Consider the following 24,640-nt stretch of genomic DNA (forward strand, 5'->3'; position numbering starts at 1 on the left):
GCACAGGGAGCAGAGCCCTCCACAGCCTGGCCAGGGCCTGCAGCTGCCCCCGACAGCCACCACTGTCAGCCTGCTGCCGTGGCTCACCTCTGCACAAGACCTGGAGCTCTGCCTGCTGCCCCCTCAGCTGCTCCCCGGCCATCCCTGAGAACACAGAGCTTGTCAGGGTCCCAGCAGCACAGCTCCCTGACAGCGGCGCTGCCAGCCCTGTGGCCACACGGCCTCCTGCCCCGGCAGGGCTCAGCCCGGGCCCTTGCCGCATCCTGACCCAGCCCAAGGGCACGGCTGCCAGAGGCCGGCAGCAGCAGCCCCGAGGGCAGCCGGGGCTCCAGGGCGCCGGGCCCGGGTGCCGCTGCCGGGGCAGCAGCCGGGGCTGGGGCCGAGCTGCGGCGGGGCGGGGAGGGAGCCCGGGCTCGGGACTCACCGATGACCCTGATGGCCGCCGCTCGCAGGGTCTCCTGTGGGTCCTGCAGGTACTGCAGGGCCCGGCGCAGGTGCTCGGCCAAGGGGATCCTGTGGTCGGCCAGCTGGAGAGAGCGGCAGGAGGGAAGGGTTGGCGCAGGCTCTGCCCCTCGGCCGGGCGCTGCTGCCTGCGGCCAGCCCCGGCCTCCCGTGCCCGGCCAGCCCTGAGGCCCGGCCAGCAGCCGCTGGCGCCGGGCTCTGGAGGGGGCAGAGGGCCGGCTGCTGCCCGGGGAGCCGCGGTGCCGGCCCGGCCCGCAGCCCCGCTGGGCCGGGGCTCCATCGGCACCCGACTCGGGGCCACAGGGGGCTGCAGAAGAAGCCGTGCGGCCCCTGGCTGCAGCAGTGGGCAGGGGCACAGCTGCCAGCCCCACACACTGAGCACCGGGGCCAGGGGGCTTCTGTAGCCTGAGGCTGGCACTTCCAGGCTGCCCTTACCACGAGCCTGGCAAACTTCCACAGTTTCTCCTTCCTGACAGCTTTTTCCAGGTCTGTCCTCTTCAGAAAGCCAGCCGCGCGAAGGAGCGTTGTCCGAGAGGCCTGGGGAGCAGCAGAGAGCCGCAAATGGCCCCACAAGGCAGGGCACAGGAGTGTCCCAGTGCCAAGGGCTGGAGGAGGCTGCAGCCTGCAAGCCTGCGTCAGGGCAGGAGGCAGCTGAGCCCCCTGCCAAGGCGCAGCAGCAGCCCAGGAGTCCTCACCTCTGCCACATGCCGATTCTCATCTTGGCAGTGGAAAAAGAGTGGGAGCAGGCTCTGGTACACTCGTTCCTTCAGGGGCTTTCTTCCTTCTTCTTCTGCTGACGACATCATTCTTCGAAGGAGAGACATGGAGAGCAGCTGCACCTGGCTATCGGGCTGTATGAAAGGAAGGAAAAATGACCTCATCATTGGCTTCTTGTGGCCCACATTGGCGCAGGCCTGCAAATGCACAGGGCACAAAGTGTCCGGGCAGCAGGCAGTGGCCGTGGCTGGAGCACAGAGCCTTACATTGTCCAGGAGTTTCAGGAGCGGCTCAGCCAGCTGCAGGGCCCTGCGCCAGGATATTGGGGTGTCTTCTTTCAGGAAAATATAGCTCAGGAGAGCAATGCTCATCCTGGCCACGTCACTGTCCAAGTCCCACAGGAGGTGCACTAGTCTTCCTGTCAGGCTCTGAATTCTTTCGGCCTGTGCAGAACACAAGGGTGTGAAAGCCCGGGCAGCTGCCGCAGGGCCCAGAGGCCAAAGGGCTGTCCCAAAGCACTCGGGCAGCTGAAGCAGGAGGCAGGAGAGCTGCGAGGAGCTGCCTCAGCGCCCAAGGCAAAGGCCAGCCAAGGCCAAGTGACAGCATTGCCCAGCCTCATGCTGCCCACACAGCTTCAGCTGCTGCCCCCTTCTCACCATGGAGGGACGGTCCTTTAGCAGGAGGAGAGCCCTGAGAACCTGGTGATGCATCTCTGTGGAGTTGTACCACAGGTACTTATACAAGATCTCCATTAGGCTGTCACCACAGTCACTCAAGTCCAGGCAATCTAGGAGCTGAAAGGCACAGGGCAGTGAGAGGGGAGCCGGCCGGCAGGAGCCTGGAAGTGCGCAGGGCTGGGCCCAGGCAGTAGCACAGGGCGCAGGTGCCATCCCAGGCAGCTGTGGCTATGCCAGGGGACAGGGCTGGCAGGGAGCTGAGCGAGGTAGTGCTGGCCATCAGGCTCACCTCCACAAGGAATGCCATGGCAGAGACATCCCAGTGTGGCAACGGTTTGCTGAGCACCTCAAGCAGGTAGCTTAAGATGCTTTTGCACAAGTGGGCGGATGCACGGCGCATTACCCTGGAAGGCAGAAAATGGCAGAAAGAGTCTAAGCAAGGGTGCGAAAAACCTCTCCCAGGACTGATGGACACAGTTGTCCTATTGCCCCAGCACCCTGTGAGGGTATTTGGGCCCGTGAGATGTGGCTGCTCCTGGGCACCCTCCTCTCACAGCCTTTTGCAGTCTCCTTGGCCATCCCTCGGTGACGAGGCCCTCAGGCCCATGGCCACGGGGACTGTGGGGGGCATCCCGGGCAGGGGGCACAAATGTCAGAGGCAGTGGGGAGAAGGGGGGCTCACCTGGCCAGCAGACCCACGGCATAGTGGTGGGTGTCAGCACAGAGCAGCGTGTCCCAGCCACGCTTGCGTTCCATTGCCACCACCACATGCTCCAAGTGGAGACTGCAGAGCAGGGCCTTCAGGGTCTGCACTGCAAACCTGTGTGCACAGCAAAGCCCAGGTGACGCTGGGAGTGCTGGCTCTGAGGCTGGGGAAGTGGCAGGGACAGGAGGAGTGGCATGGAGCACCTGTTGGGGCTGGTGGAGAGGCCGTGTTGCTCCTGGCATTCCTTCCAGAAGGTATGGACGTCCTCTGTCATATACAAAGTACTGAAGTACGTTTGGAAGAGGAGATGCACAAAGAGGCGGGGGAAATAGACTGTGAGGATCTGTGGGCAACAGGGCCCCTGGAGGATCTTCCACATCACCAGAGTTGCCTGCAGAGGACAAAGCAGCCCGAGACAGCGCTCAGTGCCGGGGCGTCCGTGTGGCAGGGCCTGAGCGTGGCAGGGAGAGGCCGGGGCAGACGCAGGGGGAGCAGCGGGCCTGGTGGCCCTGAAGCTGCCCCTAGGCCAGGTTTGTGGCCAGTGCCTGAAGCAGGGAGATGCAGTGGGGGAAGGAGGCAACAGAGCTGCTGGAGAGGCGGCCGGCCTTGCGGTGAGCAAAGGCCAGCTCCAGAAACTCACAGTCAGGGAAAAGACAGCCGTCTTGTCCCCATCAGAGGTGCCCAGGTTTTTCTGCGGCCAGCTCCCCACCACATTGATGAGGAGCGGTGTCACTTCCTCTGAAATCCAGGGCGAGAGCAAGATGGTCGTCCACATGGCCATAGCAGCTCTGCGGGGTCAGACACAGCACCGTGGGCTGGGCAGCAGCGGGGAGCTGAGCTGGCCGCCAGCTCTGCCTGTGCCCACTGGCCCTGAGCGGCAGCAGCAGCCAGGCAGCCCAGCCCTGTGGGGACAGGCCCCTGAGGGGCAGGGTGGCAGCACGGCAGCGGGCTCAGGGGCCGACTTTGTAGCAGGGCTGGCAAAGGGAGCAGCCAGAGGGCCCTGCAAGTCTGTGTTGCTCACAGCCCTGGGCCGGGCTGTACAGGGTGATGGGCTGGGGAGCCCTGAGGCCTCGGGGCAGCTGGGCCCCATACCTGTCACACGTTGGGGCCACCCGCAGGAGAGTGATGGCCACATCATCGGGCTCTGCCTCGGCCACTTGCATCAGGGCCCAGTCCATCCTGTGCTCAGCAGCCTCATTGGCCATGAGCCACTGGTGGATGTACCTCACCACGCCGGGCACCTGGAGAAGGCACAGGGAGACTTGGAATGCTAGCAGAGGGAGTCAGCAATGTGCCCAGCTTCTTCCCCAGACAAGTGCTTCTCTTCCAGCCCACTGCCATGGCCTCAAAAGCTTCAAGTGAGCAGCAGGCGTGGCTTGGGAAAGCCAAGCAATTGCTGGAGGATCAAAGGCTGGCCACAGGCTGCTTACTTGCTCTGGATTGAAAAGAGCCGTCTCTACAAGCAGATCCAGCTGGGCAGCGCTGCTCTGTTCTACCAAGACCTCTGAGGATGCTTTGACCTCAGTGTCCATAGGTCTGGACTCTTCCTTGCCAATTCTCGTGATGTATTGGTAAAGAAACTGTAGGAGAAGGGCAGGAAGGCAGGGAAGTTGCATGGAGTGCTCCAAGTGCAGTGCTGGGCTGAGCAGTGCCAGCAGGCCCAGCGCAGGTGGGGATGGCTGCAGGTACCTGCGCTGCTCTGCGGAAGCGGCCACGGGCGGTGTCCTGCTCTTGTGTGCCGTCCATGGCTGCATCTGGCAAAGAGCAGCCAGAGCTGAGGGGCTGCGGGAGAGGCCGGAGAGCACAGCCCAGCCCTGCGTTCCCCAGGCAGGGACAGTCCCGGGATGCCCCAGGGGATGCAGCACGGCCACTGCTGCGGGGGCAGCCCCAGCCCCTTTTTTGTGCTGTCCATGGGTGTGTGTCCACAGGACAGTGTGGGATGGGATGAGATGGGATGCAATGGGATGGGATGGGGCCAAGATGGCCGCAGGCACCAGCCCTGGGGCCCAGCTCTGCCACTCACCCTCCTCCAGCGGCTGCAACTGCTGCACCTCTTCGGTCTCTGGTGCTGGGGCAGCTCCAGGGCCTTCTTCCTCGACCTCCTCCTCCTCCTCCTCCACCCAGGCCAGCTTGGGCACTCTTGGGGGTCGCTGCTCCCTGTCTTCTTTCGGACTCTCCCATCCTTTCCATAGGAACAGCACCAGGGGATGGCATGGCATGCAATGGGATGGGGCCAAGCTGGCAACAGGCACTAGCCCTAAGGCCGAGCTCTGCAACTCACCCTCCTGTGGTGCCTGGAACTCCTGCACCTCTTCAGACTCCTGTGCCAGGACAGCTCCAGAGCCTTCTTCTTCCTGCTCCTCAAGCCAGGCCAACTTGGGCACTCTTGGGGGTCGCTGCTCCATGGCAGTGACTGGATTTATGGCTGCTTGCAGGAGAGATGGCTCGGAAAAGCTCAGAGTCAGCAAGTCCTGCAGTCGTGCCTGGAAGGCACCTGCAAGACTCAAGTCCTGGCAAGATTGCAAGAGAGCGAGTCCTGCACTTGGGTCTTGAGGGCTCCTTCCACAAGGACAGGAGGCTCCTCGACAGGGACTGTGGTCTGGTCTCAAGGGCAGAGACTGCAGGGATGGGCGACACGTCGGAAAAGCTCCGGGTCACCAAGTCCCACGGTCTGCCCTCAAGAGAACCTTAAGAAGGAAGCCTCGGGAAGGCCACAAGTCAGCAAGACCTGTGGTCTGGCCTCGAGGTCACCTGTAGGAATAGTGCTTCAGAAAAGCTCCAGGTCCGACACAAAGGAGTGCACTGTGCGGGGGCTCCTCACAGCACCGCTCTGGCGCGTCCTGACCCGTCGCGTGCACCGAGCACTGTGGCGTGGCCCTGTCACCGCCAGCTCCTATGGCAGCACGTGTCACAAAGGGCCCTTTGACATCTGCTCCCGTTGCCACCATCCCACGGTGACCGTGCTGCAGCGTGTCACAAAGGGCCCTTGCACACCCTGCCCTCCGCCCTGGGGCCGCCCCCATCCCCCCCCAAGTGGCCCAGCTTGGAAGGAATCCCTTGCCCAAAGTGTCTAAGACAGCCTGACGGGATCTTTAGGAACAGCTTGTTAGAAATGAAATGGAGTCAAATTTATCAATAAGAATTTTATTGAAAACTTTGTAAAATTTACTCATGGAAATGTCTCAGTGTTGAGAGACAGGTGTCTGCTAGGGAGGGCAGGAGCCTCCCTTGGAATGAAAAATGTAGACCCCCTCCCTCCAAATTATGATAATCCTGAAATCAAGGGGCTCTCAGGCAGAGATCTGGGATAGGAATAACAGTTCTTTACTAGTATTTATAACCAGGCAAACAAACAACAATAACTACAGCGTTAGCAAGAAAACAGAACCAGGGACCCCGTGACAGCTTTCTGGGCTGAGACGGGAAAGGATGGAGGAGAGGCTTTGTTTCACAAACCCCCTCGGGTTGGCAGTCAGTGCTGGTGCTCCTGCAGGGCTCTGAGGAACACTCAGCTGGAACAGCAGGGATGAGCTGAGATCCCGGGCCAGTGGCTGAGGTGGATCAGCAGCTCCGTGGCGGTGGCTGGCACTGCCACACGTCCCGGCAGGACAGGGGGTGCGAGGCCACCAACGAAGAGGGAAGAAGGAGAAGAAGCAGCAGCTCCATCTGGGTGATGGCGAAATTCCCTTCTCCCCACCACAACAGCTCTGCACCAAAAGTGTTCTTCTCCGAAGCTGAAGAAGCCACCAAACTGTCCCCACCCTCCCCTTTTCCTGCCCCCTTCCCTCCCTGGGCCCAGCCAAACTCTTTGTTTTTCCTCAAGCAGCCACCAAGTACCCGCAGTTAAGTTTTCCCTGCAAGTCATGAGTAAAAATTCCACAGGCAAGCCAGAACTAAATCGAAAATAAAGGACACCTAACCCCCAACACCTGTAAGTTGTATCTTGAGAGTCAGCCAGGATCTTTGTTTGCCAGAACCACCTCTGAAGTTTAATCAAGGCATTAGTCATCAAAATTATTTTGAAAATTTAAAGATCAAAGTAGCCAAAATACTCAATGTAACTAATTGCTGGGTATGTTCTCAGCTCAGGTTGGGAGGAATGGGGTTCCCTCGGAGGGCTCACCCTGTGGGGTGGCCAAAACTCTGTCAATGGGCTCTGACTTGTAACGGATCCAGTGCAGGGACACTGACAGAAAACTGTGCTGTGGAACACAGGAATGCAATTGTCAGTTTTACAGGATTGACTGAGATTTCCCTTCAGGAGAAACCAAGCCATGTTCTAGTTGGAGGCCACAATGTGAAAGGATTTCTGTGCTTTACCATCACAAGCTTACTCATTCTTTTTCCTCACTCTCATTCACGTTAGGAACAATAATTCTGTTGTCCATGGAGCTGGCACCTTTTGAATTCCAGAATAATGTCCCCAAGGCCCTTTGCTGTTCAGCTTTACCGCGCTGTCTGTGGCTAACAAGGCTTGCTGGGGTCCTTTTCCCTTCGGCTGGAGAGGTGCCGGGTCCCAGTCCCTGAGGGACAGCCAGGCTCCTGGCTGGAATTGGTGTGGAAGTCCCTCAGGGTCACATCAGCCTTCACATGGAGCCCCGTGGATCTGAGCATTTTCCAAAGGGTCCGTTGGGGCAAACAGGGAGATTTGGTCTGGCAGGGTCTGTAAAACAATATCCCATCCCATCGACTTGTTCTGGCAGAGAACACTTGGCTGCAGGGACATATTCCCATTGTTCCTGCCCAGGTCTCAGGATTCCAACAGTGTTGTCTTTGCCCAGAGCTGTTCCTTCAGCTGGCTCGGGAGGGCCATTTGGCCTCTGGACCCACACTCTGGCTCCTTTATTAGGACTGCTGGGTCCATACCTTTTATCTCCACAAATGGAGGTGATTTGAGGTGGATGTCCTTTTTTTACAATTGTTTTTAAAACTGCAATATTGATAACTGTATTACCCTGCATTGTGGTGGAAAACCAAATCTTGTTCACTATTGTTTAACAGACTTACTTCAATTTCTCCTTGATAATCTGCATCAATTCCTCCTCCCATGACATGAACACTTTGCAAGGCCAAGCTCCAGTGAGCAGTTATCAAACCAAAGTGTCCTGGAGGAATCTGAATTCTTATTCCTATATTGTAAATTGTCATTTGCTTCTGATTTCTCCTAATGAATTCCAGTGCATGAAGGTCCAGCCCTGCAGCCTGTGGGCTGGCCCTGGCAGGGGCCATCACAGCCAGAACAATTTCCCAGGCAGTCCAAGTCTCACTGTCCATGGCTGTGTTTGCAAATTGGGTGCAGCCGTGCACACCCAGGGGTTTCCATTTCCCAGTGGGCCCATTGTTAAGGGCATGGAGCCCATCTGGGAGATGGGTTCTCCACCGGGACAGGTTCCCATCTCCTCGTTTTATCAACTGCTCTTTTAAGAGCCTCTCCAGCCATGGAACCAATCCTGCAGCTTGTGGATAGTGTGGTACATGAAAAACCCAGCAGTTTTAATCTCTGTATTTTTCCCAGGAACAGACAAAGCATTCCACATCACAGCATCAGCAAACCATATAAAAACAGCCAACTTCACCCCTTCCTCCTTTATTCTGTGTATACAATTCACAAAGTTTACCATTGACATTTGGGTCTTTGCTAGTCCTTTTTTGTAGGGTATTTAGTGTTACAGTGAGCAACCAAAGCTCACAAATTAGTATTGTCAACATTATTTCACATTATCAATTTTTAATTTTGGATATAAATATATATTATTGATTATTATTATCATTTTTATAATTATTACTCTTATTATCATTATTATTACCATCATCATCATCATTGTTGTTTTTGTTGTTTCACTTGCACAAACAAACCTGAGCTCAAGACTAAAACCTGCTGTACCTTCACATGGGAGCATTCCAAAAACAATTGTTCCTTCTCTTGGTGCTGTTTCCAGTGTGCTGTTAACAAAATCCATCCTCATCTTCCCAAACCCACAAGTTCTTTTCCTTTTTCCACATGCAATTTTTGGCTGCATTCTAAGACTGATTTACTAAAATATGGATATGATCTAGTATTACTATCCAACTGAGACAGACAAAGACTCTTGAACTGGTTTAGGGTTAAAAAGTGTATGATTATTAGCAGCGCTGGGCCGATGTCAGATCACCCCTTAATACACATGGCCCCGAATACTGGTGAATACAGGCTTTTTATTTCCAGAAATATGGAACACAAATGCATATTCATAACCCCGTTGCCACCCACACTCTGCTTCCTATGCTAATTAGGAAAAAAGCAATTAAGCATGCGTAGTTTGTTCCTTGAAATGAGTTGGTGGTCCTTTTATGAGGAGGGGTGAGAGAAGGGAGGGAAGCGATATGGCTCTTCCTCCTTCTGACCTTTCTACCTTTTCAATGCAAAGTGACAAATGGACCCTTGGCTGGGCTCCTAGTTTCATGTCTTCCAGGAGTTTCTGATTTGCAATTCTCTTCTGTTCTTCAAGTTCCTTACCAGATTCATTGCTTCTCATTATAAGCCCAGCTGAACAAGCATAGAGTTGACAGACAATTAGTTATTAGCCAATGATTAACCTCTAATTTTAGCAAAGCTTCTCTAGCTCCCTTTAATTTTAGCAAGGCCCATCTATTTATTTTATTTAGATTTAGCAAGGCTTCTTTCTAATGAAGGCCTCAGCTTCTCTAAAATCTTAAATTCTTCAAAGTTTATGTCTCAGAGTTTTGACTGCTTTACGGATCCAATGGAACCTCCATAGCCCCTGGCACCCCCAGAGTTCTGTCTGAGATGAAAAGATGAATGGGGAAATAAAGAAACACCTTCTGAAGCTGGTGATAGAAACTAAGATGCTGGCTCTTGCCACTGGCTTGGGCAAGAAGAAGGGCCAGACCCAGTGGGGATACTCAATTATCTCCCTTTGAACTGCTGTTTAGAATTCCTTATCCTGGTAATCCTCAGCCTTGAGAATTACCTGGGGGTAGGGATAAAGGATATCTATTGGAAACAATATGTAGCCTGGATAGTGTCTCTTGTAAAAGCTCTTTGACAAGAAGCTCAGCTAGCACAGAGCCTGCCTTTAGACTTTGCTGTTCACAACATCCAGCCAGGAGATTGAGTCCTAGTGAAGGAGTAGAGAGAAGCAGCAGCAGCAGCAGCAAAGTAGTGTAGACCTGTGCAAGTGTTGCTGAGCACAGAAACAGCCGTCAGGAGAGCTGAACACGGGTAGAGCCATCCCTCTCGAGTCAAGGTCTCTAAGGCCCCAGAAATTCAGACATCTCAGCTAGAGGAGAAGCTCGGCAGGCTGCCACTGATGCTCCACAAGAGGGGACTGGAGCAGTAGCCAGGCCATCAACATCAGGGGAAGCCCCGTGTGCCTCCCACAGCCTGGCTGCTGAAATAGTTTGTGTGGGCATCCCTTCTCTCAAATCTCCAGTCATTAGAGGCCAATCCTCACTGTCATTGTTTTCTTTATGTTAAAGCTCTTTCTGTGCCTTCACTCACCTTTACAGGTCGTGTAAAGACAACATGAAAGTAAAAGTTAAGTTAGGAAATTAAATTACACCATTAAAATGTCTGCCTTAATAATCTTACCTTGATATTGTCAGCCAGTTGAAGTTGAAGCCAAAAGTAGAAAAGTAATTTTTAACCATAAGAGAAGAAGTAGCAAATCCTTTTACCTGAAAAATTGTGAAGTCTGTGGAAGGCCAGGAAGATCTGAAGACTGGCTGTGGGTGGCCAGCCCAGTCAAACCTAACCAGTGAGTTAAGTCAATAATAAACAAGTTTTTGAGATGAAGAAGGAAGTCTATGGTGGCTTCATTCTTCTGAAAAAAAGCATTTGTTGTCTAAATAGAACAAGAAGCACATACGTGGGAAAAAGCATTTCTGACTAGACTTTAGGTTCAGAGTGTTAGACCCCCAGCTTCCCTCCTTATAATTGTTTCAGATATCAAGGCAAATAGAATCAAATGTATGTTAAGGTCACTACCAGCAGCTAAGCAAGGTGTTCCTTCCATAATTAACAAAAAGATTTTGAAGGCTATAAAGCAGAGGGGAAAGAGAAGGTTTTTTTGAGCCCTTATTTTTAAGCTGCCCCCAAAACAATTCCACAAGCAGGACACGTGTTGTCCGTGATGATCAGTAGAAGTAGCAACACTGAAACAAAACTCAAATCCTTTGTAATAGGTTCTGGTCCAGATCCAACAAAACAGATTTAAATGGAACTGCAGGTAGAAGCCTTGTGTGAGAGCTTAGAAATGCAAACACTGTCAGCAGAAGAAGGGAGAGTGTGGCAAATTAAATGATAGCTAAAAGGTGGTGAAAGAAATTACAAAAGCAATAGGAAAGTTAACTCATGTATCAGTCCAAACATAGAAAGAATTGAGAATAAGACATGTTTTTGTGGTTATTTAGTAAACTGTGGGTTTAACAAATGCTTTTCTTGTGCTGTAGCAACTCTTATCTTTTAGCATGCATGATCCCTTGCTTAATACAATTTCTTCAACATATGATAAAGAGGATGCAGGTAGTAGCCATAGCTACTAATCCAGGAATAGCTACAAAAGGACAGAAATTGATGTCACTGCAAATAATTGCAAAACAAAAAAAAAATCGAGGAATAGGAAATAAAGTCAATGATAACTAAAGTTTGTAAAGACAATTAGTAAGAAATTTTTTTTAAAAAGAGAGGTTGAGAGGAATGAGAGATTTGTCTTTAGAAACAAGTTGTGGGTCTGCTGGTAAATTAAACTAGCACTGAGAGATAAAAGAAACAATGGGAAGGATTCCTCTGATTGATGAATGGAAAAAAGATATTTGCCTTTACAAACAAACTGTAAGTTTGCTGATAAATGAAATTTGATACTGAAAGATGAAAGAAACAATGGGGGAAAACCATAAATTCCATAAGAATTAAAAATGAAGAAGGAGGGTTATACATTAGAGGGGAATCTTAGGTATCAGGCAGTCCAGGGAGTCTGGACCTCTCAAGTACCTCAGCCAATGGGGAAAGAGACAGGGACGTGGCTGGGAAATTCGGATAAAAAGGAGGCTGTGTCCTCCAAAAATTTGAGAGACCCCAGGAGAATGGCCCATGGCCTCTCCCTTTATTCAAATCAAGTAAAAGGACTCCTCTGTCTCCTTTTTAGACATAAACCTCTGGTGTTTGTAGATGAATTTTCCTGACAAGGCCAACAACAGACTGGAATGGAAAAATCAGCATCAGAAACGTGTGAGATGGAAAACTTTTGGCTGTTTGAGATAAAAAATATGGACTAAAAATCTCTATGGCAAAGAACAACCTTTCTCACAAGGATTACTGTAGAAAAAGTGATGCAGGTGTTGGAATGACAGCCAGTGCCCTCAGCAAAGACAATTCCCTGTCCTGTGGGCTCTATAAACCACACGTGAACGTGGCACTCATCCTGATTAATCCCAAAGCACTTCTCTGCAAGAAGCACTAGAGAAGTGCATGGGGCAAGAGTTCTGCAAGTGCCAGGTTCTCGTGCAGCAGAAAAGTTGTAAAATCTGAAAGATTCTAGCAACCACAAAAAATCCATCATTTATGGCTTGTAAATATTTCAGTGAATCTCAGTTACTTCTGGGTAAAATCAAACACCAAGTAGGTTTCATAACAAAATCCCAGTTTGTCTGTTCCTGTTTGTGGCAGAGGATGAGGTTACAAGCCGGCCAGCTGAAGAAGCCAAGGAGGATTTCCACTTCCCTGTCATATTTTCCTACTGGCACAGGAATGAAGACCAAGAATTTGGCTCATTGGAGGGGTAAAACCAGAGGATGGATGAGGGTTTACATCCTAAGACTTCCTTTGCTAGAGTACAAAGAGTTTAGCTGTGCGTGGATCTCCTTGCTAAACCGCTCTGTTTCCAAACTCCATTCCTCCGTGGCAGAACTGAACAAGCTCCGTATGTCAGAGCTTCAAGTTCCAAGCTGTGTGCTGAGTTAATTGTAATGGATCCATTAGCAGTGCGTGGGGTTGCTGCCATGAGGAGCTCAGGTGGCTTCTTGAGATGAAAATCAATGTGCCGTTTGTCCCAGCTCCATGTGTCCTGGGACAGCCCTGGCTCCACGGGAGCACACGGAGTGTTCTCATGCCATTTCTAAATGAAAATTGAACCTCCTCAAGAAGCCAGGCCAAAGTCACCAGACAGCAGTCACAAAAAGGAATTTAGGCAGTTTGCTGGGTGTTGATCTAACAGCTACCACCTTCCCAAAGTCCTGGCTGCACTAAACAAGGCTCTTTCCTCTGTCAGCAGCCTTGCACTTGGTTGTGTTTGATACACATGCAGAGGAAGAAAAAGCCACTTGCACTGTGGAAACATGAGCTGCAGCTGTGCAGTAAGTTGTGCTCAGTAGCTGACCAGCTGATTTAATTCTGAGTGGGTATTAGACAGAACATACTACAATAAAATTTCACAGGACAGCTATCAAGTATCCAAAAAATGCAGTATTCTGTTACTTTCTACCTCCAATATTGCCAGCACACAGCTCAAGGAAGAAAGGTATTTACCAACCAGCACAAAAGAAAAAAATAAAAATGAAAAAAGGATTTTTAAGGATATCACAGCAATGGCCACCAGGCATTTTCCAGCTTTGCAGGATATCAGTTCAAAGTCAATCTAAACAAGCCAGCATATGTCTAGCAAGAAAGAAATCACATGTGTGCTCCTAAACCCAAGCTTTGCTATATCAAACATGGATGGTATCATTTTCCAGCTCTCAATAGAAGTGTCATAATTTATAAAGTAACAAAACCTCATGCATAGAAATAGATTAGTAAGGTAGGTAGGTAGGTGGAAAGATAGATAGATAGATAGATAGATAGATAGATAGATAGATAGATAGATAGATAGATAGATAGAGAAAGAAAGAAAGAAAAATAGATTGACAAGGCAGATAGAGATATTTGAATGCACTTGCCTGTATAACTTTGTATAGGAAGGGATGGGGAAGTGAGAGGTTCTTCTTTTCCACACATGGAAAACCCTCTTTTTTCCAGTAGAATCAGCTTCCTCCCTCAATGACCACCAGGCTCCCTGAAGACCCCACCAAGAAGGCCCTGTGATCCCCATGGCCTGTGCATGCAGCACTTCAAGAAAGCAATGCCTGCCTCTTAATACTACAGGGGTGTTCAAGAGATTTATTCCCAGCCATGGTGACAAGATGAAGAAACTGAAGTCAGTTACTGTAAAAGGCCTTCACAAGCACCACCACAAAGCACAGCCAAAAGCAGCAGGTCCCACACGGTGTCCCACAATCATGGCCCGAGCGGCTGCAGATCCTCCTTCAACCCCGGCTGCATTGCAGTCCCACTGAGCACCAAGAAGAAAAGGGCCTTTGTGAGAGCAAGCAAACTTAACCCTCTGCCAGGACACAAATTTAGAGGGCAAAAAATTGAAAAACCCCACAGCATCAGCCACACTTCCCAATGAGAAGGGTTGGAACTCTCTGCCCCTCCACACTTCCCCAGCAGGTTTACAAAGGGAACTGAGATCTAAGCTGTGCCCTCCAAACCAAGAGAGCCAGCCTCCCTTCAGGGTGAGAAGCCATGGCCTCAGTTCCAGCCCCGGGTGCCTCCTGTGCCCCAGAGAATGGCTGTGGCTGTAAATGTGTGTTTGGCTGCAGCACAGGGCCAGGGTGAAGCTCGGCAGCCTCATCAGAGCCCACGGCCACGGCCCTTCCCTGCCGAGGCCCTCACCTGGCCCAGCCCAGCCCGGCCCGAGCAGCCCGGACTGGCCTCAAGGGATGGGCTCTGCCTGCCCGCTGTGCCCACAGGCCGGGCCCAAGGGCTCGCAAGAGGCTTCCTCCCAGCTCTGCAAAACCTCAGCCAAGAGTGTCCCCTTTGCTGTGCTGAGAAGAGGAAAAAACCCTCTCAATTTAACCCCGCTGCACACCTCATGGGGGATCCCTGCACACCTTAGCAGAGAGCCCAAATTAGCCCTGGGTGCCTCATGAGGTGCAGGCCCAGGTGATGCCACTGAAGGAAATGTGCCCTCACAGCCCAGGGACGCTCAGCATGGGCTCCCCCAGCCCCTCGTGGCCCCACCACTGGTCATGGCAGCCCCTGCCTGGCTCCTGCCTGCCCACACTGTGGGCACACCCGCCTGCTCCTGGACATGGAGCTCAGCAGGGGCTGGTGCCATGAGGGCTTTGCTGGTGGTACCAGCCAGACACTGAGGTAAAATCTCCATCTCTTTATTTGAACAAAAACCATAGGCCAAGCCCTGCTCTGGTGGACAGGGGCTGCCCAATTTCAGTCCTGGCCAGGGACCAGGGCCAGGGGGCTCAGGGGCAGAGGGTCTCACTTTGCAGGTGTGGGTCTTGGGACGCACTCAAGACGGGGATGGAGCCGTAGCAGAGCAGAGGGAGACAGAGGTGAAGAGCGGGGATGACAGGTCAGCTTCTCGGTGATTAAAGTCTTTGGCTGCTCTTCTGAAGGTGCAGAGGTGCTCCTGTGGAGAGAGGAGGTGGCTGAGGCCCCCAGCTGCCGCTGGCACGCAGGGACCCTCCTGCACAGCAGGGCCCAGAGCGGCCAAGGCTCCCCAGCACGGCTGGAGCTGCTGGCACAGCTTGGCCCAGCTGGACAGCTGCCCCTCAAGGCCCTGGCGAGCAGGGGATGGCTCTGGGCAGGGTCCCTGGCCAGGAGCGGGCCCCAGAGCGCCTCTGCCTTTCAAGGGCAATCTCGTCCCCGCTCTTTCTCCTGCCCACCTTGCTTTGCCTCTGCCCGCTGCTCCTGGGGCTGCTCTTGGCCAGGCAGCCTCAGTGGCAGCCAGCACTGGCTGCAGCCCCAGCGGGCTCCCCAGGACAAGTCCCAGCAATTAAGAGGCCAATTAAAGGCCTGGGCAGCAGCAGAACTCTCGGCAGAGTTATTTGGACAACCAATGACTATCTACAGGTCCACAGCAGACTCACTGGGAATGTTTCCCGACTATGAGCAGCCTTTCAAGAAGCTGTTTGAGGCCGAGATCAGCAAAACACTCACCCTTTTCTCTTCCAGCAATACCAGATTCCAGCATAGCACATCAGCAGGAAAAGTGCTCCACCAGCCACAGTGGCCATTAACTTAATCAAACCATGTGTTCCCTGGTAGAAAACTCTTCTCATGCTCTCCCAGATCTTCTGAGCATGTCTTGTGGTGCCGGCTGCATCTGTGGAGCAATGGGCAGCGTGAGCCTGTGCTGTGCTCCACTGCTGAGCTGGCAGCACGCTGGATACGGCCAGGACGTTCTCTGTTTCCCCCAGAGCTGGGGCCTGCAGGCACCTTGGCACCCCTTGGCAGAGGCTGTGCCCCCCAACAGAGCCCAGAAAGCTGAGAGCAGAGTCCGGGGGACAGCAGAGCTGCTTGGGCAGTGGCTCCTTCCAGGGACACGGGCCAAACCCATCCCTGAGCAGCCACTGCCACTCCTGACCCTCCCTTCCCTGTGACAGCTCCCCCAGCCCAAGGAGAAAAAAAAACTGTCCAAAAATTCCTTTGTTTATTCCCATTACCTGGAAGGTCCTGTATGTAGTAATGGTCTTGAGGATCTGATTCTTTTCAATGGTGTTTTGTTGGTTTTTTTTGTTATTGAGACAGATGAGGCAGACTTGTTGTTTTTAGATTTGGTAGGTATGGTTTTTTTCTTAGTATGATTGTTTTCTTATAAATCCACATGTTAAGTTATTTTTATTTAGATATTTTTGATTCCTAAGCAATTATCTTGAAAATCTGTTGTTCACTTCTTAGTTAATGTTCTATCTATAAACAATTTTGACTCTGTTTTTATAGGAATAAAAAGATCTCAGAAAGCTGTATTTTTAATTTTGTTCACATTCTCTCCCCACTCCCAACATTTACTGTGATACTTTTGGAAACATCCCTGAGGATAGCTAGAGTTATTTGGGAAGTGCTTGGCTTAACCTGGGAAATGGATTATTATTTTTGCTGCTCTAAACCTACATTGTTCCAAGCTTCACAGCCACTGTCCTGATGGATACCTGTGTGAATTAAAACAATGTTTGTGAGGCAGCTGAAGAGCTCAGACTTCAGGGATTAAAATACCTTGGAGAAGGAGGAGGAGGAAAGGGTAAAACAGCCTGTTTCCATGGCTGTTTTTTCATTTCTAGTATGCCAGAAGTATGGTAGGCTACACCTGTCTTCAAATGTCATTGAATTAGAGAAAAACTCTCTCCAGGGAAAATGATGCAACACTTTGCCTCACAATCCATCAGCCTTAATTACAGTGAGAGGTAGGTCTTAATTATAATGTGATTAGAGCAAATCAACATTGTGTGAATGGCAAGAATTTGCTTGTCAACAGACGAATATGTCCCACTGAAGAATGAACAAAATCTGCCTTTACTTGGAAGAAAGGAGACATGGAGCAATGCAGTATTTGGGTTTTATCAGTGGTAAATGGGGCAAGAAGCTGTAACAGCTCACCTGTTTTACAGAACACAAGCACTGATACAGCCAATAGTGCACCCACACTGAAGGGATCTTCAGAACATTGCTTTATTTCTTAACAAGAAATGGGCAGCAAAATGCTGGCATTTATCTGAGCTGGAAGCCCTGTTCCTCTCCTGTTTCTCCTTGAGCACACTGTTCTTTGCAGACTTCACTGTGCAGCCCATCAATCCTCTCTTGGCCAACAGCTAAATGGCACAACTACCGAAACACAGGTGCCAGCATCATCACCCCAGCATTATTCCAGCACTGCTCTACTGGTGCACAGCAGCACAGAATGGCTTGGCTTGGAAGGGACATTTAAAGGCCATCTAGTGCAGTGCCCTGCAGAGAGCAGGGACACCTTTGGATCAGGTTGCTCAGAGCATGAGCTTGAATGTCAGCAGGGATGGATGCCCACCTCTCTGGGCAACCTGTACCAGGGTTTCAAAACCCACAGTGTAAAAAACATCTTCATTAGGTCTAGTCTGAATTTACTGTCTTTTAGATTGAAAACATTCCCCCTCAGTCTTGTCACAACAGGCCCTACTAAAAATTCTGTCCTGTGTTTTCTAAAAGCTCCCTTAAAGTACTGAAAGGTAGCAATCAGGTCTGCGTGGAGCCTTCCCTCTTCCAGGCTGAACACCCCCAGCTATCCCAGCCTGTCTCCAAAGCAGAGGGGCTCCAGCCCTCAGAGCATTCTGTCCCTCCTCTGGACTAGCTCCAACAGGACCATGTCCTTTCTGTGCTGGGCACCCAGAGGTGGATGCAGTACTCCAGGTGGGCTCACACCAGAGCAGAGGGGTGGTGGAATCACCTCCTTCAAGCTGCTGGGCAGCCTCCTTTGGAGGCACATGGCTGGCTCATGTCCAGCCTCTCTCCTTGCAGCAGCCACAAGTCCTTCTCAGCAGGGCTGCTCTCCATCCCTTCATCCCCCAGCCTGTGGGATCAGCTGGGCTGGGACCCTGTCATAGCCCTTGGACAGAGCTGCTGGGCAGGTTGAGCTCCCTGGTGAAGAAGGCAGATCCCACTCCCCACACAATTCCACGCTGGCCATGAGGTCACAGCAGCCTGTGGGGTGACAGCAGGCTGAGGTGACAGCAGGCTCTGAGGTCACAGAGGTCCCAGAGCCCTGTGGTTGCAGAGCACCACGAGGACTGAGCAGTCAGTCCTTGACCACGACTGTTGCGGCAGCAGCGGCGGCGGCAGCAGCGGTGCTGACATTGGGACAGCGGTGTCAGGACAGTGGTGGCAGCAAGAGCTGCAGGACTGGCAGAGGGCAAGGCACCATGGCCTTTGCTCTGCGCCTCCTCCTCCTGCTCCTCCTGGCAGTGGCCCTGCCTGACAGGGCTGCCCAGGCTGCTCCGCAGCGAGCACAGGGAGCAGGTGAGCCCGCGGCCTGGCTTCCCTTTCCTGGGACAGCACTTCCTTCTCCTGGGAAGAGTTGGGGATGGTTTTCCACAGGCCTTTAGGGAGGCTTTCCTCTGTGGGAGGGAGAGAGTCCCCAGGGGCCCTGGGCTGGTCCTGCTGCCTCTGCAGGGATGTTGCACAGGGCCTGCAAAGAGGCTGGAGAGTGACCAGAGCCAGCCCAGAGCTCCCCAGGCCCCTCTGCAGCTTTGGCCATGTTATTTGACATTTGGCACCCAGGGTCTTACCCAACACCCTTGCAGTGCCCAGTTGTCAAAAGTAGAAGGGGATCTCAGCACACCATGGCAGGGTTCTGATCTGGGCTCCCTTCTAGATTGGAATCACAACTTGCATTATCCAGAGGCCCTGCTGGATGACAGCTTGAAACACTTGAGAAATGCTGGAGGTAAGTTCTCAATGGTCCTTTCCTGGCAGAATAAGCAGTTTAAATATCCTTGCACCACTGCAGGTGTCAGAACAGAGACATACACGTGTGTGCCCTTGCCCTTTGCCATCCCCTCACCTCTCCCGTGGCTCAGTGCTGCCTGTGCAGATGAGCAGAGGTGACAGAAGCTTCTGTGGCTGTTGAGTTACAGGTGTGTCTGCAGGCAGGACTTTCCCAGGTCCTGGGTTGGTAACTGTACGCAAGCCCGGCTCCCATCACAGGGGTGAGTGGTGTGTCCCTCCTGACCCCACAGGCTGAGCACTGGTTTTCTGGGCTCCATTCCTGCAAAGGGGAACTGTTTTCTCTTAAGGTCCTCCAAGTGGAAAGAACAAAGCTACAGGACACCAGAAACTCCATGTGCCATCCAAAATCACTCCGCAAATGCTGAAGGAAATGCTGCAGGGAGGACAAGGTGGGTCCATGTCCCTCAGCCTTCTCCTGAGACTCAGCAGCCAGGACCCCTGCTCTGGCCCTGTCACCCCCCACCAGGGATGTTGCACAGGGACTGCAAAGAGGCTGGAGAGTGACCAGAGCCAGCCCAGAGCTCCCCAGGCCCCTCTGCAGCTTTGGCCATGTCCACTGACATCTGGTACTCATGATCTAACCCAAACCCCTTGCAGTGCCCACTACCCCAAGGCAGAAGTGGATCCCAGCGCACCATGGACGTGGCTCTGATCTGTACTGGCTTCTAGACTGGGATCAGGACATGGATTATCTGGAAGCCCAGCTAGATGACAGCTGGCAAGCCTTGGAGAATGTTCGAGGCAAGTTCTCAATGTGCTTTTCCTGATGGAATAATGTCAAGGTGGCAAGAGCTCACTCATGTGCCATATCCCTTAACATAATCTCAGGGCTGAAGGATTCTGGAAGCCTTGCCCTGCTCCCTTCTGGAGCCCTGAGTGATCCCACAGCATCGCTGTCAGTGGGAGGAAGGAGCATTTAGCTGTCAATCTTCTTCCCATGTGCAATGCCAGTGTCTCCTTCCATGTGCTCTGTGCAGCCACGAAGAGGAGCAGAGAGGGAAGGGGCTGTGCCCCTGGGCTGTGCCTTGTGTGACTCCTTTGCCAGCCCCAGGGAGCCTGAGGATCTCCTACAGATGCACAGGAGCTCTTCTGTCCTGCCTTTCCTTGCAGCCAAGCCTCTTGGTGAAGGTGATCTGGCTTCCCAACCCACGTCCAGGACTGAGGCTCTGGGAGATGGCGAGGGTAGGTGAAGGCCTTTCCCCCTGGGAGAGCTGCCAGCTCAGAGCCCAAAGCTCAGCCAGGGCAGCATCGCTGCAGGTGTCAGGACAGAGCCGTGCACGTGTGTGCCCTCACCCTGCACGATCCCCTCACTACTGCTCAGAATTGGCAGCTTTTTGGAGGAGGGAGGGCCCTGGCCCTGGCCCAAAAGCCAAGGCATTTTTTGAACCTTATCCCCATATTTGACAAGCATGAGGTCCTGAAAATGCCAGCACCCAAATCAAGAACTTCTCCATCTGGTTCAGCTGTGCCTCTTCCTTTCTCAAGGGATGGACCAAAAGACCATGCAGGTGGAGACGTTTCCCAGAGGAAGCAGTGGCTCATTGGCAGGAAAGAAGGCGATGCCAGGCACAGGCCCAGACACAGGAGGTAATTGCTGTGCTGGGCTCAGTCCTTGGCGGGGCTGTGTGCCAGCAGCTCTTCCCCTAGGGCTGGCCCTTGCATGACCCAGCAGCAGCCAAAGCTGGAGGCACCTCGGCTTCCAGGCCTCTGGAGCTCGTTTCCAGCTCCTGGGAAATGGGACTCATGCACCAACATCTATCCCAGTGCAGCTGCTCCCAGAGGTAGCCGTGAGCGCCCAGAGGCCCGAGGCACAGGAGCAGCCCTGAGCGGGAGCCCTGCCACGAGCCCAGGGCCACAGCCAGCCCTGGCTCCCAACTGGGCAGGGGCTGCACTGGCCCCTGACAGGCCCTGGCTCTGTCCCCTTGGGCTGGGGGAGATGTCATGGAGAAGGGAGGCTCAGGGGTGGCAGTGGCTGCTCAGGGATGGGTTTGGCCCGTGTCCCTGGAAGGAGCCACTGCCCAAGCAGCTGTGCTGTCCCCCGGGCTCTGCTCCCGGCCTTCTGGGCTTTGTTGGGTGGCACAGCCTGTGCCAAGGGCCAACAAGGTGCCTGCAGGTCCCAGCTCTGGGGGAAACAGAGAACATCCTGGACATTCCCACCATGCTGCCAGCTCAGCAGCGCAGCACAGCACGGGCTCTCACTGCCCATTGCTCCCACAGAGGCAGCCAGCACCACAACACGTGTTCCCAATTCCCAGAAGGACATCAGAAGAGGTTTCTGTCAGGGAACACGCTGTTGGCCAGAAGTAATGGCAGGCCTGATTTTTTTGGTGCATTTCTTCATTTTATGTGGTGTTGGAATCTGGTATTGCTGGAAGACAAAACGGTGAGTGTTTTGTTCATCTTTCCCTCAAACAGCTTCTTTTGAAAGTCTATTGTAGAATAGAAACATTCCCAGTGAGGCTGCTGTGGACCTGTAGATAGTCAGTGGTTGTCCAAATAACTCTGCCAAGAGTTCTGCTGCTGCCCAGGCCTTTAATTGGCCTCTTAATTGCTGGGCCTTGTCCTGGGGAGCCCGCTGGGGCTGCAGCCAGTGCTGGCTGCCACTGAGGCTGCCTGGCCAAGAGCAGCCCCAGGAGCAGCGGGCAGAGGCAAAGCAAGGTGGGCAGGAGAAAGAGCGGGGACGAGATTGCCCTTGAAAGGCAGAGGCGCTCTGGGGCCCGCTCCTGGCCAGGGACCCTGCCCAGAGCCATCTCCTGCTCGCCAGGGCCTTGAGGGGCAGCTGTCCAGCTGGGCCAAGCTGTGCCAGCAGCTCCAGCCGTGCTGGGGAGCCTTGGCCGCTCTGGGCCCTGCTGTGCAGGAGGGTCCCTGCGTGCCAGCTGCAGCTGGGGGCCTCAGCCACCTCCTCTCTCCACAGGAGCACCTCTGCACCTTCAGATGTCCTGCCAAACACGTTAGTCTGGGAGACCTGCACCTGTCATCCTCCATCTGCAAGCCAGTGTCCGTTGTCCCTGCCACAGCTGCATTATCAGCTTATTGCTGTGCCGCCACCACCCAGAACAGGACCCTCTGTCCCTGCAGGTGCTGGCCCTGGTGCCTGGCCAGGCCTGAATGTGGGCCCCTCCTGCCAGGGAAGGGCTTGAGCAACACCTTTGGGCTTCTGTTCTGGGCTCTGGCTGGTACCACCAGCACTGGCACAGCTGCTTGGCTGGCCACAGCCTTGGCTGGGCAGGCAGCAGCCGGGCATGGGGCACCATGTTGACTTTGTTTTTCATTTGTAGAAATTAGAAATTTTTAGAACCCTTTAGAGATATTGTTGGTAGCAAGTAATCCCCAAATGTTTCTTCCCAATATTCACAGTTGTTTAGGATTTTTCAAATTAGTTTTAGAATTCTGAAAAGGCGACCTCATTTTGCCTTTGCTTTTCATTTTTAGAAATTTGAAATTTTTAGAAATATTTAGAAATATTTTTTGTAGAAAGAAATCTACAATTATAGATTATTATTTCCATAGTAGTTCTGTATTTTTCAAGGTAGTTTTAGAATTCAGAAAATCTCGGAACATTTTTACACAGCTAGAATAAAAACTGAAATTGCAGTCAATTGGTAATCTTTATTCTAGGAAGAACTAAGACACCCCAAAACACCCAGCCTACTGGAGAGGCTCTTTTTCCGCTGGAGATTTTTACCTCGTCTCAACAACTAACCTAAGACCTTTCCCCAGATATTTTTCGGGACTTCTGACAAGCTCCCCTCTTAGGCTTCAGAGGGAATCTTTGAGCACAGTGAGAATCTCCCGCTGTGCAGGAGGGTCCCTGTGTGCCAGCTGCAGCTGGGACCTCAGCCATCTCCTCTCTCAATAGGTGCCCCTCTGCAGCTTCACAAGAAAGGCCAAACACCTCCCTCAGGGACACCTGCACCACACATTTCACATCTCCATGCCCATGCCCAATGTCCCTGGCACAGCTGCATTACCAGCTTGCTGCTGTGCAGATGCTGCCAGCACCCACAGCAAGGCCCTGTGTCCCTGAAGGGACCCGCCCTGCTCTGTGGCCTGGACTGAAGGTGGGTCCCTCCTGCCAGGGCAGGGCCCAGCACAGCTCTTCTGTTCCAATAAAGAGATGGAGCTCTCACCCCAGTGTCCAGCTGGTACCACCAGCAAAGCCCACACAGCACCAGCCCTGGCTGAGCTCCATGTCCAGGAGCAGGCAGGGCTGACCAGAGTGTGGGTGGCAGGAGCCAGGCAGGGGCTGCTGTGACCAGCAGCGGGGCACTGAGGGGCTGGGGGAGTCCGTGTTGAGCGTCCCTGGGATGAGGGCACATTTCCTTCAGTGGCATCACCTGGGCCTGGACCTCCTCCAGTGCCATGACCAGGAAAAGAGGAAACCATCAAGAGCATCTCCTGGGACATCACCTGACCAGCAATGTCAGCAGGCAAAACCAAGGTTTTGTTTAGCAATGACCCTTTGAAGAAGTCAAAGATTGACAGTCAGGGCAGTCCAGTAGTACAGATGGGAGTACTTCCCTCTGGGAAGGGGCTCCTGTCACTTCACAGTCTCCATCCCCCGCCGGGAACCGCAGAACTCTGGCCAGCCCTGCTCCCCCCGTGCCCTTGTCAGACCTGGGGGGGAGGAGGCTGAACCGGAGCCCTGTGACCTCTTCAAAAGCCAGAAACCAAAGAGAAAGAGAAATTCCTGGGATTAAGGTTTAAAGGGTGGTGTTCACAGGTTGATGTCACTCTTCAATGGTTAAAACTACCGTCAGTTCTCAGAAATGGCCATGTACTGGCCAGGAGGAAAAACTCCCATCAGCCTCCAGCAACCTTAACTTCCATAGCTGTTTCTCTTTTTTTTTAAATGTCAATATATCAAACACCACAGCAGTAACAGCCCCAGTGTTCCACTCTCTCTGACACCACAGCAGTGACAGCCCCAATTTCCTCCTCCCCGTTACACCTGTCGTGGTTTTAAAGCATTAGTTCAAAAATCACTGGAAAACTTATTCATTTCTTGCTGTGAGATGTGGATTATGAGAAGGGCAAAAGATGCTTAAAACTTAAAAGGAATAGAGTAAGTGTCGTGGTTTTAAAGCAGTAACTAAAAAAAATTACTAGAAAACTCACTTATTTCTTCCTATGAGATATGGATTAGAACAAGAGCAAAACAGGCTCAAAACGTCAAAGAAATAAATAAAGTTTATTAATAAAACTACAAGAATAAGAACACCAGAAAAAACTTCCAGAAAACACTTTTAACCCCCACTACCCACCATTCTCTTGTTCACATGATAACATAGAGACAAAAAACTTTGGAACTTTGGTGTTTAAAACAGTCCCAATTCCTGTTAGAGTCTTTTCATCAGACTTTGTATAGTAAAAGAAGTCTTCTGCTAATCTATGGAGTTTTTCACAAGAAAACCATTTCTGTTATAGTTTTCTATTTTCCTGATGCCAGCTGCCCAGAAATCTGTCACCAGTTCACTCCTCCCATTTCACATCACTCTGAGGTGTGTATGGGTCAATGAATCTAGGGATGGCATTTTTAAGGATGAGTTATTCAAAGGCAAAAGTTCTCTTCATCTGTCTCTGTGAGCTTCCCTGCAAACAGAAGTTTTCTCTTTGCCTCTCAAAATGCATCAAATCTTCAACTATTACTTCTCCCTGCTCTGTTCCAGCACCTCACTGTATCACAATTACTCCACCTCTTGCTCAAAATCCACACTTTGAACACTCCATTCCTCCCAATATACTCTGTCATGAATTAAAGGAGTT

At 52.3% G+C, this 24,640-nt stretch overlaps 1 protein-coding gene and 1 long non-coding RNA gene across 3 annotated transcripts in view; one reads left to right on the plus strand and one right to left on the minus strand.

The window, feature by feature from the left end:
- LOC147646041 (maestro heat-like repeat-containing protein family member 7) overlaps positions 1 to 5,431 on the minus strand; it is a 109,269-nt gene extending 103,838 nt beyond the window's left edge. The window contains exons 1-15 of one of the 2 annotated variants that reach the window (XM_086873992.1): positions 4,844 to 5,431; positions 4,586 to 4,744; positions 4,252 to 4,316; positions 3,993 to 4,142; positions 3,655 to 3,803; positions 3,203 to 3,350; positions 2,766 to 2,953; positions 2,539 to 2,676; positions 2,146 to 2,260; positions 1,836 to 1,973; positions 1,446 to 1,622; positions 1,158 to 1,313; positions 898 to 999; positions 425 to 527; positions 88 to 144 (exon numbers count right to left, since the gene is read on the minus strand). In XM_086873992.1, the coding sequence (XP_086730118.1) occupies positions 88 to 144; positions 425 to 527; positions 898 to 999; positions 1,158 to 1,313; positions 1,446 to 1,622; positions 1,836 to 1,973; positions 2,146 to 2,260; positions 2,539 to 2,676; positions 2,766 to 2,953; positions 3,203 to 3,350; positions 3,655 to 3,803; positions 3,993 to 4,142; positions 4,252 to 4,316; positions 4,586 to 4,744; positions 4,844 to 4,967 (1,969 nt within the window). In that variant the 5' untranslated portion in view covers positions 4,968 to 5,431. The remainder of the gene's footprint in view (positions 1 to 87; positions 145 to 424; positions 528 to 897; positions 1,000 to 1,157; positions 1,314 to 1,445; positions 1,623 to 1,835; positions 1,974 to 2,145; positions 2,261 to 2,538; positions 2,677 to 2,765; positions 2,954 to 3,202; positions 3,351 to 3,654; positions 3,804 to 3,992; positions 4,143 to 4,251; positions 4,317 to 4,585; positions 4,745 to 4,843) is intronic. The other variant, XM_086873991.1, reaches the window with a different exon arrangement.
- Positions 5,432 to 19,985: 14,554 nt separating this feature from the next.
- On the plus strand, positions 19,986 to 21,355 carry LOC147646044 (uncharacterized). The gene is made up of 3 exons (XR_015281997.1): positions 19,986 to 20,056; positions 20,360 to 20,461; positions 21,092 to 21,355. It is a non-coding gene; the product is annotated as an uncharacterized LOC147646044 (long non-coding RNA).
- Positions 21,356 to 24,640: the final 3,285 nt, after the last annotated feature.

This window comes from Cyanistes caeruleus, unplaced genomic scaffold, assembly GCF_971803275.1.
Source record: "Cyanistes caeruleus unplaced genomic scaffold, bCyaCae1.hap1.1 HAP1_SCAFFOLD_130, whole genome shotgun sequence".
In the NCBI taxonomy this organism is placed as follows: domain Eukaryota; kingdom Metazoa; phylum Chordata; class Aves; order Passeriformes; family Paridae; genus Cyanistes; species Cyanistes caeruleus.